Raw genomic sequence first — 14,919 nt, forward strand, 5'->3', positions numbered from 1 at the left:
CCCATTTTGGAGTGACTTCCACTGTGCTCTGTGAAGTTTCATCTAAACAAAATATTTCTTTTGTTAAGGGCTTTCTGCAAACCCAGGCCTTCTGGCTGCGTGAGAGTTTGACCTCCCAGTTCTCCAGACTGAGCATTTGGCTGTCTGCTGGTATTTTTAGTAGAAGTATAAAAAGAACCTCAAAAAGTTTCAGCTGGGGTGAGAGTGGGAGCACCGGGTGCCAGCGCACAGGGAGTTGAGCCACAGAACTAACGCCACGAGGAGCAGAAAGCAAAACAAAAGCCACAACCCTGCACATTACCGGGGGGAAAAGCTCAGCACGGTTTTAAAAGTGAAAGTTGAAGTCATTGTCTTATGCTTGATTTATCTAAACAGGGCAGGAGAGGTGATTATTATATGGAACACATTTTTAGGTCCAATTCCCCCATGGACAGAACTCCAGCTACCCACTTCTAGATAAGAATGTAGATTTCAAAAATAAAAATAAAGAAATATTTGCTAAATTCACCTCCGAAAAGGACATTATCAAAAGACATATATGACGCAGGTAATGTGTGCCTGGCACCGGGTGTGCTTCAGAACATCATTTTCATTAGATTTTCAAGGCTTTTGGACCTAAAGTCCTTTACAAATAAAAGTATTTAAATGAAATCTACTAAAATCTATGACAAAGCTCTTTCCCTCACTTCGGGTGTATATGCTGTGGTACGGATTCATTGCTCCCATACCAAAATTGTTACTTCTGTTTTGGAGGAATTAACAAAGACAACCCAGGCTTAATAAATCAACACCGAAGTTCAGAAGTTCAGAGCAATTTGTCTTGGGAACAAAGTCTTCCCTAGAGCTAAGAGGCATTCAAAGGAATTCTTGGTGTTAATGGGATTATTAAAGATATACCTGAGACCAGATAAATATTTGATGATTTTGCAAAGCACTAGGGTTTCTTTGCCTTTTTTTTTTTTTTTTTCTGCTGACACATCTCCCCCCGGGGTCTGGACCTTGTAGCTTCATTAAACTTTGCAAATGAAGGCAGGCTGGGGTTTCCCAAGAGTGTGCTTGTGTGGGAGAGCTTGGCCGGAAATGACAGATCGGGGTTTACAAGAGGGGTGTGTGTGCGCGGGTGCAAGTGTGTGCGTGCATGCAAGCGTGTATGTGTGTGTGTGTGTGTGTGTGTGTGCGCGCGCGCGCACACGCACAGGGAGGGGGGTAGCTGGGGGAGGGAGGGAGGAGATGCGGGTTACAAAGCTGCCATCTAGAGGCCGCCTCCCTGCAGTGTATATAACGCAAGTCTGAAGCCCGGGAGCTCACACTTCCTGCAGAGCGCTCAGCCCTAAGGCAGTGAGCGCAGGAGCTGGGAAGGCGAGCCCTGAGCCCTAAGCCGGAGCGGAGCCCAGCCGGGAGGTAAGGAAACTGTGCTGGGTCAGCAGCCCTGCTTAGAAAGGAAGGGAGGATGGCGGGCAGGGGCTCTGCTCTTAAGCTAATGGTCTTTTTCAGAGCTCTTCTTTTTTATAAGCTGTGATGGGTGGTGGAGAGTCTGCAGGTCTGGTTTCTGAAAGCACAGGCTGCGTGTCGCAGGGCTGCATTGCAGAGTGCGGTTGTTAACTTGGGGCTTCACCTTGGCTGCAGAAAGTAAAAAAGGGCAGTTTTCTGAAGTGGAAGGCACTCTGTGTGTGTGTGTGTGTGTTTGTTGGATTGAGGAATCTGGGGTTTATTTGCAAGCAGAGAACTTCACAAGAAGGCAGACTGTCCATTCAGCTTGCTCAAAGTTGGCATTGGGGTCAGCTTGGCACCACTGCCTACCTGTTTTGCTTCTGGTATATCCACTGGGAAATAGAATTGGCAGTGAATGTGTAATTCCAGAAAGATGTACCATTTATGAAGAGGCATCCTTGAGCGAAGAAGAAAACTGGGCTGAGAATCTCTTTGGGTCCAGAGTGGGTTTGAATTCACTGCTTTGGAGGATTACCAGAGCTTGTAAGTCCGGAAGCTATAAGGGTGAATGTTAAATACAGCTCGGTGGTCTTGTCTCTTGACTGCATCCCTCCTGATCTAATTTGAGTATCTATTGTTCGCTCAGAAGGTGTTAAACCCAACTTCAGTTGGAAAAAAAAGGCACACACACAAGTCTAGGATTTTGCAATTTAATTATACTCTTGAAGTAAAACGAATTTTGTTCGATTTTGTTAGCCCGCATAAAGGTTTGAGGGGTGACGGAAAGTAAAAACTTTGCAGTGAGGTCAGGGTTGGGTGGTTAGCCAAGACTTGTAAGTTCCAGGGAGAATGAGAAGTTGTAAAAGTCAGACTGGCTGTCTCCTTTTTTCTTTCTTTCTTTCTTTCTTTCTTCCTTCCTTCCTTTCTTTCTTTCTTTTTTCTTTCTTTTTCTTTCTTTTCTTTCTTTCTTCCTTTCTTTCTTCCTTTCTTCCTTCCTTCGTTCCTTCCTTCCTTTCTCTCTCTTCCTTCCTTCCATCTGTCCTTCCTTCCTTCTTTTTTCTTTCCTTCCTTCTTTTCTCTCAATTCATTTGCTCACACCAGGATAATTACGTTTTCCAGATGTAGAAGAGGCCTCCCTGAAATGGTTTACAGCCCTTTGAAGGTATTTGATGCCCTGACATCCCCTGAAACTTCATTCTGCAAAATCTCAATGTGGTAACTTTTTCTTTTCTTTTTAAATGTGCAGATGCTGCCTTTGTGTCCCTTTATTTATTCCAGGAAAATGCAGAGATCAAATAGGCTTGTCTGGAAAGGAAAGTGGAGGCTGCTGGTGTCTGTGCTTAACTTCCCATAGATTTTAAATGGATAAACTGCTTGCCCTTCTTTCATCAGCCCTTGAGCTTCCCCAGATGCAGAGCCTTTTTCTGAAGCAGAGCTGCACATGGGAGCTCTAGCTTGGAAACAATTTGCTCTTTTTTCCCCAGTCTCTGCCATAAACACTCCAGTGTGCACACAACTGCAGAGCCTGATGCCACAACCTCCTGGAAACCGGGGTGGGGGAGGAGGGCTGCACGGGATTAGAGTAGAAAAGCAAAAGAAAATTGAGAAATGCCTGTATTTTGCCGCCCCTCTGATGTTTTTAAAGGGGTGTGCGTTGCAATCGTAGTTTTAAAAAAGTTCCAGAAGGTACAGCTGAGGCAGCATGACGATGCTTAACTGAGTCAGGGCTTCGGAGGTGAGGTTATCCCATGTTAACAGCAAGTCTCGAGAGACTGGAGAAGGTATTATGGTTTCTAATCAGGTCCAGAACAGGCAAAGTATAGGCTTTCTGGATGAAAAAAAAAAAAAAAACCCAAACAAAAAAAACTACTTAATCAGGAACAGTGGCTTTTTGTGTGATCACTCCAGGCAGAGAGGTTCCCGTTTTCCAGGAGACACGAGGGAAGTTGGTCACTCAAACCTGAGACTGAAAGGGAGTCATTCTGTGAGCCCCAAGAGTAACTCAGCACTTGAGATGGTTCTCAGTGATTTCACAGAACACGAATGGAATTTGGGGCTAGAAAGTATTTGTACTTTTCATACAGGCAACCAAGGAACTTGGTTTTACTCAGGAGCAAAAACAGTATTAGAAGGGCTTCCAATCGAATTGCATGTGTGTAAGTGGAAATTTGTGTGTCATGTCAAGTGTTTTTAAAGTCCAGGAAATTGTAGCTCTGGGACACATATGTTTTATTAAAGTAAAAGCAAGCAAGCAGAAAGGAAAAAAGGGGGAGTCCTCTGATTTTGAATACTTAATGGTTTTCTGCAGGGAAACTTTGATACTTTGGTTACATAAGAATCTGCTGGCTTAGAATTGGAAAAAAACAAACGTTGTTGCTTGGTTCTTAAAGTGATGAGAGAATTACATATTTTCATAGTGAAAATTTTGCTGAGCCCCAAGTAGGTTTGGAAGCTGACCCCTTTTTTTTTGTTCCGAGCATTTAAAGGTGGAGGGGCTGAGACCACCTCAGGTGGCCTTGGACTGCTCTTGGTCAAGGGGCAGATAAAGGTGCAGGGGGCCGCAGGGGGACCGCATGGTGAGGGCTCTGCCAGCCAGGTAGCTAGCGTCTTCCAATTCTCTTATTATAACAGAAACCTTTGTCGGGTCTTCCCTTAATTTTGTCTAAGATTGCGTCCTGTTCTCCTGGGAACCCCATTGTGTGTAGCTGGAGGTGAGTGGCTGTCCTGGGCTGCCTCATCCTGATCCTGAGCTGGGTGGGAATCAGGGCTCTGGTTACACCCATCAACCCAGACGGCAGCCTTTGTGCCGTGGGAATCTCTGGATCTGCCCTTCTGGGTCCAGCACCGCTTCCCTGTGGGCTGCGAAGCACAATAGAACAGATCAGGTTTCTGGATGTGGGGTTCGTTTTATCTCCCCAAATACTTACAGTGGACAAGGCTGCCCTGTGTGTCAATGTGTAGTGTGTCTGAGGACTCTGGGAATAGGTGGCCCATATGTGAATTAGGGTTTGGATTTTTCTTTCTCTCTCTCTCTCTATATTATTTTTTTAAGTTCTCAAGTGATTCAGAGCAATTCTTTACTCGTGTAAAATAAGCAGTCAGGACAGCATCGTTCTGTCTGCGCGACACGGGGTGGGGGACAGACCTCCCCCATTCTGCTCTCAGCCCCAGCAGGTGGCCTCCCAAGCTTGGGCTGAAGCTTTCCTGGACATTCCCGTAGATTGAATGCAGGATTGCTAAGAAGTGAAACAAACCCCAGTGATGTGCGGTTTCCTAATGACCTTTAGAGAGCATGCGGGCCCTCTTTATGCAAATTGCACTCGGCTGAGTAGTAGAAGGGGCAGGGCTTTCACAGGAGACCAGGGCCTGAGTGCCACTGGAGAGTCCCTGGGGAGTGGGGAGAGTGAAGAGAGCTGGTATCAGCGACACCCCTGAGATGGCTGGTCCTGCTGCCCGTCTGACCTCAGTTTCCAGGTGCCCAGCAGCGAGATTAGCCGAGCCGGGTGATCTTGTTGGGACAGCACTGAGTTGCTCCGTGAAATTCAACCCTGGGAGGACACAAGTCCCAATTGCAGAAGACCAGTAAAGAAGGCCACCTGCAGGCAGAGGTCCTGGAGGGCCCAGAGGGCCCCTTGGCGTCCGAGCTGGTGCCCCGGGCGGCCTGGCACTGCATCCTGGCACTTGCCTCCAGTCCGACCTGCACCCAGCCTCCAGCGCAAGCCTTCTCCGTGGTTTGTGTCACCTCTTTCCCCCTTTTCTGCCCCGAAGCCAGTCCCTCGCTCAAGGCCTTGATGGCTCCTGCGTGCACAGGCCCCGCCTGACTGTTGCAGCCAGATTCGGTGACCCTCCTCATGGCATATCACTGAGCATCCCACCACCCCCTTTCTACTTGGGGGTCCCCATCAGCCACTGGGGTGGAAATCCATCACCATTGTGCTCAAGGGCTGTCCAGCACCACCCTCCTGCCTTCCTGACCCTCTCGGTTACTTGGCGAGTTCCTGGGGGCAGGCGGGTGTGATGATTCCGGTTTGTTACGCCCCAGAGCAGTGCCCCTCACAGAAGGGGCTCCACAAACATCTGGGGGCATAGAAACCAGTGATGTTTATCTTAGCTCTGTGAGGATTTCAGAAAAGTCTCTTCTGGGCCTCCATTTCCATTGATAACCTCAGATTTCTGGTCTTGGGGAAGCTTGATTCACTGTCGATTCATTGACTCTGAATTCATTGAACACCTACTTTGTCCAGGTGCCATTGCTGGCTGCTGTGTACACAGAGAGTAGGACGTCGTGGGGTGGGAGCTTGAGGAGGAGGGGAGACACGCCAATAGCCCAGTGACACAGAATGGAGATGCGCCGCCGGGCTGGGAGAAGGCGGGAGAAACAGAGGGGATATTTGGGATGGAATTGATTTGGGACGGGAGGGTCTCAGGGGTTGGTCGGGAAGGGTCTTCCAGGATTGTGATTGGAAATTGCAAACATACTGAAGGCAGTTTTAGGGAACACCGGCCAGATACCTGAACACGTGGCAGTGTGTCTCCTGGAGGGAGTGACTTTCGGCCAGTGAACGGACATATTCCTTGCAGGCCAAACTGCCACCCCATGGGGACCCTGAACTTGGAGATTCTCATTCTGGCTTTGCCCCCAGCTGGCCTGGTGAGCTCAGGGCAACCATTTGGAGGCAGCTGAATGTGTCAGGCCGCTTGAAGCAGCACAGTGGTTACCAAGGATACTTGATTGATGAATAATAAGCCTGAGAAATGAGTGGTGCATCTCCCTTCCACCATTTGGGGATGCGAGTGGCAGATGAGTTCCTCTACAGACCCCAGGCTGGTGGGGGAGGGGGGATGGACGGACGCTGGTCCTCCATCCTCAGGCTGTAGGAAGATCCACTTCCTGTCCCGGCAGAAGTGCAATGCTCTCCGGGAGCAGGTGTTGGGCATGGAATCTATGGGAAGTGATCCCTGGAGGGGGGGGGGGGGTTCGGTGAGATAAAGCAGTACGTGTTGGGGAAAAGGGAATGAAAAGTGATGATTACTGCTTTGTTCTCAGTGGGATCTCCCCGGTCTAGAAAAAAATGGACCATGAACCTTTATTGTTCTGTGGAACATTCCTCCCTCTATTCACATTTACAGAATTCTTGATGGCAAGTTTCAAATCATACAGAAGTGTATAGAGTAGAAACTACAATTCCCCCTTTGTCCCCTCATCCCACACTCCCAGCCCAAAGTTATACTTACTACAGATCTTCTTCCCATTCCTTTACACACATATATTTATCTATAAAAATACACATAATTTTGGTTTGTTTTTTTTTAACGTACATGAGATTACGGTATGTGTATAAGTGTAGCTTTCCACGTGCGTAAAAGTAGGTTTCCTGTTTCTTTGTACAGCTGTATTATATTCCAGACAGTGGTTTGCTGTCCTCCATGGGTGGACATTTATGTTGTCCCTAGTTTTTTGCTGGTTTATAAATAATGCTTCAGTAAACATTCTTGCATGTACATTTGGGGACCTGGGAATATATATTTTGAGAGGAGAACGTGTGAACTTGTAAAATTAAAGAACGGTAAGAATCTTTTATTCCAAGCCCCGTTTTTTGCCTTCCGTCAGGAATCTTTATGCAGATGTTATGACCTGTGTCAGAAGTGGCCTCTCCTTCTCCTGTCCACCCTGGTGGGGGGCCTGGCCCACAGGGAGGCAGGCGGTGGGCAGGTGGGACTAATACGCAGAAGTCCCTCCTCAGCTCTGGCCCAAGCTGACGGGAACGGAACTGCTGGTTTATTCCAGCAGAGGGGGTCTGGTCCCATGGATGAGGGCATCTGCTCCAGGCCCCGGGGTCTGTGTCAGGCCCGCAGGTCCTTCCCGCTTGGCACAGGCAGTGGGGCCCCCCTAGTGGATGGGGTGATCCCCACTCCCGCTTTTCCTGGAGATGAGACTCTGGTGCAGGATCTCAGGGGGTTTGAGTGGCCCCAGGGGGTCGGTGGGAAGCCTCCCTCACCCCCTCCTCCCTCAGGTTTGGCCAGGCCTTGGGGAACCAGGGGCCTGGGTCGATATTTCGTAGCTGCTGTGTCACGTCTTTGTTCGGGTCAGGAGCTCCGAGAGCATCACTTGTTAAAACCTAAGCCAGTGACTTAGGAAGATTCTTGTCTGCAGTGGGGCGGTGAGGGGCGCACACCGTTAGCGCCAGACCTCCGGGACACGCGCCCAGACGGCCACGGACCACATTTGACGTAACATGGCAGATTGTCTTTATATCATAATATTCTCTTTTCTGGAAAGAGCCCTTGTTTGTTTCCAAAACAGAATGCATGTAAAATAACAAATGACCAGAGCTACGCTATCGTCTGGCGTTCTTTCTTTTTTTTTTTCCTCTTTAGCTTCCCATTTAAATCTGGGAAGGATTGGATTACTGCACTGCTTGTTTAACCTCCTCTCTCGGTGCTTCCCTTCCTTCTCTGGACCACTGGAGCCTCTGCCCTGGGGTCGGGGTGGGTGGGTTCCCCAGCAGAAGGTTGGTGGTCAAGGCGTGGGCCTCTGGCTTCATCTCCTGGGCTGATGGGTGATCGGTGATGGATGATCGGTGATTGATGATTGATCGGTGGGGCCAATGGGCTTTCAAGCTCCAGTGCGGAGCCCCCCCAGCCTCTACTCTCCCCTCAGCCCTTTCTGGAAGATTCCCTCATGCTGTCCAGGAGGGAGAGGAAAGGACGGCTGCAGGGAGTGATGTGCCTGGTTCACAAGTAACATTTTGGGCTCAGAGGACCAGTGATCACTAAATCAGATTTTCATCACCCAGAGGGCAGAAACCAAAGGACCGATTCAGGGTCCGTGAGCCCTTTCCCACCTCGGCTCCGGCTCAGGGAACACCGAGGGTTGGCCCAGCTCCCGTGGTGTGAGTGTGGACGGTCTGTTGTGTGGGAGAAGTGGGGTCCTAGAGGGACACAGACGCCTGGCATTCCCCCGAGGTCCCCTGCGTGCATGCGTCCCTCTGTCCACACTGAGCAGTGCCCCGCAGGGCACAAGAGTGTCCCGGCGAGCGGAGTGACTCCTTGGGTCGCAGACGGAGGTGAGGACACAGCATCCAAGTCAGGCCAACAAAGGCTGGGGGTCCTTCCTTTTCCTCCAGCCCCTGTGAATGACCCAAACGCCAGGGTTTCTGGCTGTGTCCGCCGAGGCCTGCTAGGGCTGTGCCAGTGCGGGCAGACGAAGGAGCCCCAGTGAGGGGCCAGGCCGCCTTTGCCCACCTTTGTGGGGCTGTGGCTGGTTCTCCAGCTGAGCTTCTCTGCTCTGCAGGGACTCGGGTCAGATGAGGTCACGGGGTGAAAGCGCTTTATAAAACGAAGCCATGCTGCAGATGTGTTTCATTTTAAGGAAATGGGAGAAAAGTGTCACCACGCTAGAGCCAGGCGGGAGAGGAAAGCGCAAATCCTCTGTTGCCCTCTGCTGGGGTCAGGGGTGCAGCGGGCACGGTCAGCTCCAGGCAGGTGGGCAGCCCGGGCAGCGGGAGGGGCGGTAGTACCTCGCAGGCTTGGTCTGGGGGTGGTTGCCCGCCCTGAGGCCCATGCAGTGGGGGGGGCCCTGGCTTCTCAGAGGCGCCCTCTGTGTGTCCATGTCCCCTTGGGGTCCTGGAGCTGCATCTTAGGACAGGGCATTCCAGAGTCTCTTAACGCGAGGAGTTTATTTGTCCTAACTTGACCCGGCTGACTCTGCGTGGGCGCGCTACGGGTCAGGTCTTGCGACAAGTTGGTGGTCCCGGGGCCCGAGGGTCCTCCTGGCGGGGTGACTCTGAGGACCACCAGGCTTCCTGGTTGCAGGGCCCGCGGTTCCAGCCGCCTCCGGGGAGGTCCAGCCGTCTCCATCAGCAGCAGGGGACACTGAGGCACGGTCAGGTCACCTGGAGGGGAAGCAGCGGCCACTTAGAACCCACAGAGGAGAAGGGACAGGAGCCTGAGGGCTGTCTCCCTAGATGGGACTGAAGAGCAGGTCCTGTGCCGTGAGTTTGGAGGCAGCCCTGGGAGGCAGCAGACGGTCTCACTTCTTGGGATTCTGTTCATGAGGTCTGGCGGTGAGAGCATCAAACCGCGCTCTCTGCGTGGCTCCTGCGTCGCCCTCCAGGGCAGGACGTTGCCCATCAGCTGGGAGGAGTCAGTTTTGAACGCGGAGCAAAAGCTAAGTGAGCCTGTGCTTTCTAATAGGTAAAGAGAGGGGGAGGGGCGGGGATGAAGTTTTGAGCTTCTTCTTGTGTTCGGTTCTGTCTTAGACCCGTGAATTCTTAGGTAGCTCCGTGAGATGGGTGCTGGTGTCCTGAGAAAGCAGTGGCAAACGACAGGTTAGCTAGTCTCAAATTAAACACTAATGAGTGAGGAACCCGAATCCCAATCCAGGAAGGTCTGATCGTCAGATGGGAGCTTTCCCAGCTGGGTCTCTGCAGACCCTTAGCCCGGTCACCTGGGCACTGAGCCAGGGACCATAGTCCTCATCCTCTGGGAGCTCTTCTATGTGGCCTGGAGTCCACTGTATTTTTTTTTTTTTTTAATTAATTAATTTATTTATTTTTGGCTCTGTTTGGTCCTCGTTGCTGTGCACGGGCTTTCTCTAGTTGCGGCGAGCGGGGGCTACTCTTCATTGTGGTGTGCAGGCTTCTCATTGCAGTGGTTTCTCTTGTTGCGGAGCATGGGCTCTAGGCGCATGGGCTTCAGTAGTTGTGGCACGTGGGCTCAGTAGTTGTGGCTCGCGGGCTCTAGAGAGCAGGCTCAGTAGTTGTGGCGCACGGGCTTAGTTGCTCCGCGGCATGTGGGATCTTCCTGGACCAGGGCTCGAACCTGTGTCCCCTGCATTGGCAGGCGGATTCTTAACCACTGCCCCACCAGGGAAGTCCTGGAGTCCACTTTAAATGAACTTGGCAAATAAGCTTGACTCATGGTCAGTCATTACCTGCAACAGGTGAAAAGGAAGAACAAACTCCTACCTCTAGGTGATCACTCCCATCAGGGCACCCTCAGGTTGAATAGTTTCATTTTACATCTTCCTTCCCGTAGTCATGCAGTGAGGCTGCCATCCCATGGCGGGTGGTGGAGGGACTTCAGGGCCCTTGGGTGGACCAGTCAGCAGAAGACAGCCCAGCCCTGGGCAGCTCTCGAAGCTGGTGTTTGTAGGGGAATCATTTCCAGGCATAGTGGAGCCTCGGGCCTGGGTTCTCCTTGGGTGTCAAAATGGTGACAGTTGAGAGTGTTGACTTCATGCCGGGTCAGCAGGGAAGACGAGAAAAGTCAGCCCCTCCAGAGATGCAGCAGGTGGTGGTTTTTGTGCTTTGGGTCTTGGCACCAGTTACTGTTGAAGCAGTTGGACAAATAGAAGATGGAAAACTAGGCAATGGCCCACACTTTGAGACAGCTGGTTGGTTGCCCTGAGTTGTGAACCACATGGCAAAGTCAGAGGCTGCAGGTTTGGTGTGCAGTGAAGCTGCAGGGCGTGCCACACGCTGCCCACATCTCCAGGGGCCTCCTGACTGCAAACCGCAGTGGACCTGAGACAGGCGAGCAGGACACTTGTAATAGACCAGTGCCAGGAACAGATCCACCCCGCCGCTCTTGGGGACGTAGGTGAGATGGCTCTGCCATCCCCAGCAGAGAATGAGCTGGCCCCTGGGCCTCAGCACTGCTGGGCCTGGGGCTCAGTGCCTGATGTTCCTCTGGCCTCTGGACTGTGTCGGTTTCACACCCTGGGCACAGCCAGGCTGGTGATGTCTTGAGAACACAGCCCTGCAAAGACAGAGAAAGCAAACATTGTTTCTCTCCTTGAGAGAGATGGATTTAGATTCACACGGATGTAGAATCTGGGTGTGTTTTCTTTTGCAGATTCTGTTATGTTTGGTTTCTTCTCTCCTTTCTTTGCAAAGATACTAGGGAGCTACGGGGAAACCGCCGAGCACACGGGGGCACTGGGAAAGCGTTTTACAGATCTGGAGTGTTTGCTAATGGAGCCATTCTGGTCTTCCATCCTTTCGTTTGCTTTTGCACGTAGGCCGTTTGATCGCTGCCCGTGACACCATGGATCTGCACGTCTTCGACTACTCGGAACCGGGGAACTTCTCCGACATCAGCTGGCCGTGCAACAGCAGTGACTGCATCGTCGTGGATACTGTGCAGTGCGCCAACATGCCCAACAAGAACGTCCTGCTGTACACGCTCTCCTTCATTTACATCTTCATCTTCGTGATCGGCATGATCGCCAACTCCGTGGTGGTCTGGGTGAACATCCAGGCCAAGACCACGGGCTACGACACGCACTGCTACATCTTGAACCTGGCCATCGCCGACCTGTGGGTGGTGGTCACCATCCCGGTCTGGGTGGTCAGCCTCGTGCAGCATAACCAGTGGCCCATGGGCGAGCTCACGTGCAAGGTCACTCACCTCATCTTCTCCATCAACCTCTTCGGCAGCATCTTCTTCCTTACGTGCATGAGCGTGGACCGCTACCTCTCTGTCGCCTACTTCACCAACACCTCCAGCCGCAAGAAGAAGATGGTGCGCCGCGCCGTGTGTGTCCTGGCATGGCTCCTGGCCTTCTGCGTGTCCCTGCCCGACACCTACTACCTGAAGACGGTCACGTCCGCTTCGAACAATGAGACCTACTGCCGGTCCTTTTACCCCGAGCACAGCATCAAGGAGTGGCTGATCAGCATGGAGCTGGTCTCCGTGGTCCTGGGCTTCGCCATCCCTTTCTCCATCATTGCCGTCTTCTACTTCCTGCTCGCCCGAGCCATCTCCTCCTCCAGCGACCAGGAGAAGCACAGCAGCCGGAAGATCATCTTCTCCTACGTGGTGGTCTTCCTCGTGTGCTGGCTCCCCTACCACGTCGTGGTGCTGCTGGACGTCTTCTCCATCCTCCACTACATCCCCTTCACCTGCCAGCTGGAGAACTTCCTGTTCACGGCTCTGCACGTCACGCAGTGCCTGTCCCTGGTGCATTGCTGCGTCAACCCCGTGCTCTACAGCTTCATCAACCGCAACTACAGGTACGAGCTGATGAAAGCCTTCATCTTCAAGTACTCGGCCAAAACGGGTCTCACCAAGCTCATCGATGCCTCCCGAGTGTCGGAGACCGAGTACTCGGCTTTGGAGCAAAACACCAAGTGATGCGCTCTGCACGGCCTCCGGGACGTGTGTGCTTGCTCCCAGCAGGGCACCAGGCTGCGTCATTTTCCACAGTAAAGCAAAGTGGCTTCAGGCTTGATGCCGCAGTTGCGTGAAAAGGGGAACGTGTGTCCCTGTGGCTCCTTTCTCTCTCTCTCGTGCCAATGTGGCTGTCTGTCGCGTGGCCGTGCGTCCCGACGGAGTGGCACCCACCATGTGGGGATGTGCCGAGGAGTCCCCACTGCTTGTCACACCAGCTGCGGGACAGGCTTGCCTGCACTTCTGTAAAATAGGACTTTCCTGTGCTCCCTGAAGGTTTTATATGGTGATTTGTATTTAAATCTTAAGACTTTATTTTTCTCACTCTTGATGTACCTTCTAAATGTATTTGAAAGTTTAAATATATTTTAAATATTGTATGGGAGGTATAATGCTGACATATATTCATTGTTGTAGTTTTGAGATTAGTTTGACTTCTGTTTTGACTAAGGATGACATTAATTGTTAGCTGTTTTGAAAGTATATATATATATAAATATATATATATATACACATATAAATATATATATATAAATATATGCCAGTCTTGGCTGAAATGTTTTATTTACGATAGTTTTATATCTGTGTGGTATTTTGGCCCGGTCTCGGATATGGAACGAAAACTGCTCTGTAATGCAGTTTGTGACATTAATATTATTGTAAAGTTACATTGAAAATAAAGAAAGCAATACTATTCCAGTCTGTAACATGGCGCACAAAACAAACCTTGTATTTCAGAGAGTTCTTTCCATTTGTAAGTTATTTTTTTTTAAATAAAGATTTTTTTTTCCTAAAAAGGTGTTCGGGTCTAAGTTTTAAAAGCTTGTTTGGCATTAGGTGGCATGTTTGACAATAATACAGATACTTACAGCATAGATGATCAACCTAATAAATGTGTTTAAAGAAAAGAGTACTACCATAAAGGCAAAGCCCAAGAGATTAACTTGGATGAAATGATATAAAAGGAGAAAAATTTGAGTGTGAGTGTTTTGTTCTGTTTTTAAAATTCATGCCCTGTGTTTGAGGGAGGGGAGATGGTCGGTAGGTGCCCCTGTCAACACAAAGTTGGTGCAGAAATGTCCCCACCTGCTGTCGGCCGAAGGGTTTGGGTCCCAGAACTGATCCTCATATATGCCCCGTGTTCCCCCAGGCCACACGACATGGGCCTGGAAACTTCCCTGCCGAGGTTCTGTGGTTTAAGTTCTTTCTCTTTCTCTGGTCAAGACAGACTCTTCACTTAACAGATAACCCATCCATGACCCTCTTCTTCAGGCCTTGCAGTGACTACATTCCTGGCCTGTGCATCACCAAGTAAACCCACTTCACTAGTAGTTTCAAAGAGCGCTCTCAGAATGGCCGCTCCTGCTGTGCCCTCACCAGCTCTACCTGGGCCACAAGAGCAGCGGGGGCTTCAGCAGCTGGGCCTGGGCAGGAGCTCAGAGAAGGACCTGGTGCCCCAACGCTGCCTTGACCAGCTCCACCTCTGATGGGACCGATGGGCATAGAGAGCTACTTGCCAACATAAGGGTCGACCCGGACCAGGATCCAAATCTCACCTGTGAATTTGGGGGCTGCTATCCTATAGCAAAGCACCTCGTGCATTTCAGCTCCCCCGCTAGCCCAAAGCAGATAGCCCCCTGCAGCCCCCAGGCCTTAGATCCAGCCTCCTGCAGGAAGGGTCCCCCTTCTCAGAGGGCTTTATGCCTGAGAGTTTTGAAACCTGGGTTATAAATTAAATATCTACTTGATACACACATATATTCTCCGGTCCATATGCGCCTTGCCTTGTTCCAAATAGGATTCAGGTCAGATAATAATAATGTGGATAGTGGGATAACGGCATAACCGTAGGTGAGACAGCAAGATCAAGGAGAGATAGCAGAATGGCAAAGTGAAATCGCAGAAGATTATGACCCAAATACAGGTTCCTGAGAATAGAAAAGGATTGCAAGTTTGCTCTGTGCTTTCTAGTGGCCTAAATTCAGACAGAAACATACCATGTAGTCAGTGCGAAGTGGGGCACTGATTGCACCCCAAGCTCAGCTCTGCAACAGGCATAACAGAAGTAATTCAACTGAACTTCTATTTTGAGGCCCCATCTTGGTCAGTTCAGAGATGCCCACCTCCCCCATCCCTGCCGGCATCTGCTGAGATGTCCTCTTGCCTGCCTGGTCCTCATGCAGGGCTCCTTCTGACAGCCCTATTCAAGGGTCTCTTTCTGCCGTTCCATACCTCTCTGGACCACGGTGTACTCAGGTACTTGGGGGGCTGCCCCTGGCTCTTTTCTGCTTTTCTGCCTTCTCTGAAGCCCAG

The 14,919-nt window shown here is 50.8% G+C and overlaps 1 protein-coding gene across 3 annotated transcripts; it reads left to right on the forward strand.

Annotated features, from left to right (window-relative positions):
* Positions 1-1,257: 1,257 nt before the first annotated feature.
* Positions 1,258-13,584, forward strand: ACKR3 (atypical chemokine receptor 3). 3 transcript variants are annotated; one of them, XM_082466328.1, is made up of 3 exons: positions 1,285-1,401; positions 2,551-2,646; positions 11,456-13,584. In XM_082466328.1, the coding sequence occupies exon 3, from the start codon at positions 11,482-11,484 to the stop codon at positions 12,568-12,570; it is 1,089 nt and encodes a 362-aa protein (XP_082322454.1). In that variant the 5' UTR covers positions 1,285-1,401; positions 2,551-2,646; positions 11,456-11,481; the 3' UTR covers positions 12,571-13,584. The 3 variants fall into 3 exon arrangements, with proteins under 3 accessions (XP_082322452.1, XP_082322454.1, XP_082322453.1); XM_082466327.1 differs by having other exon boundaries at positions 2,551-2,593; XM_082466326.1 differs by lacking the exon at positions 2,551-2,646 and having other exon boundaries at positions 1,258-1,401.
* Positions 13,585-14,919: the final 1,335 nt, after the last annotated feature.

This window comes from Balaenoptera physalus (genome assembly GCF_965194825.1).
Source record: "Balaenoptera physalus genome assembly, chromosome: 6".
NCBI classification, from domain to species: Eukaryota; Metazoa; Chordata; class Mammalia; order Artiodactyla; family Balaenopteridae; genus Balaenoptera; species Balaenoptera physalus.

Excerpts from the sequence above, each read along its gene's own strand:
- ACKR3 (XM_082466326.1), top strand. The coding sequence starts at position 11,482 with ATGGATCTGCACGTCTTCGACTACTCGGAACCGGGGAACTTCTCCGAC.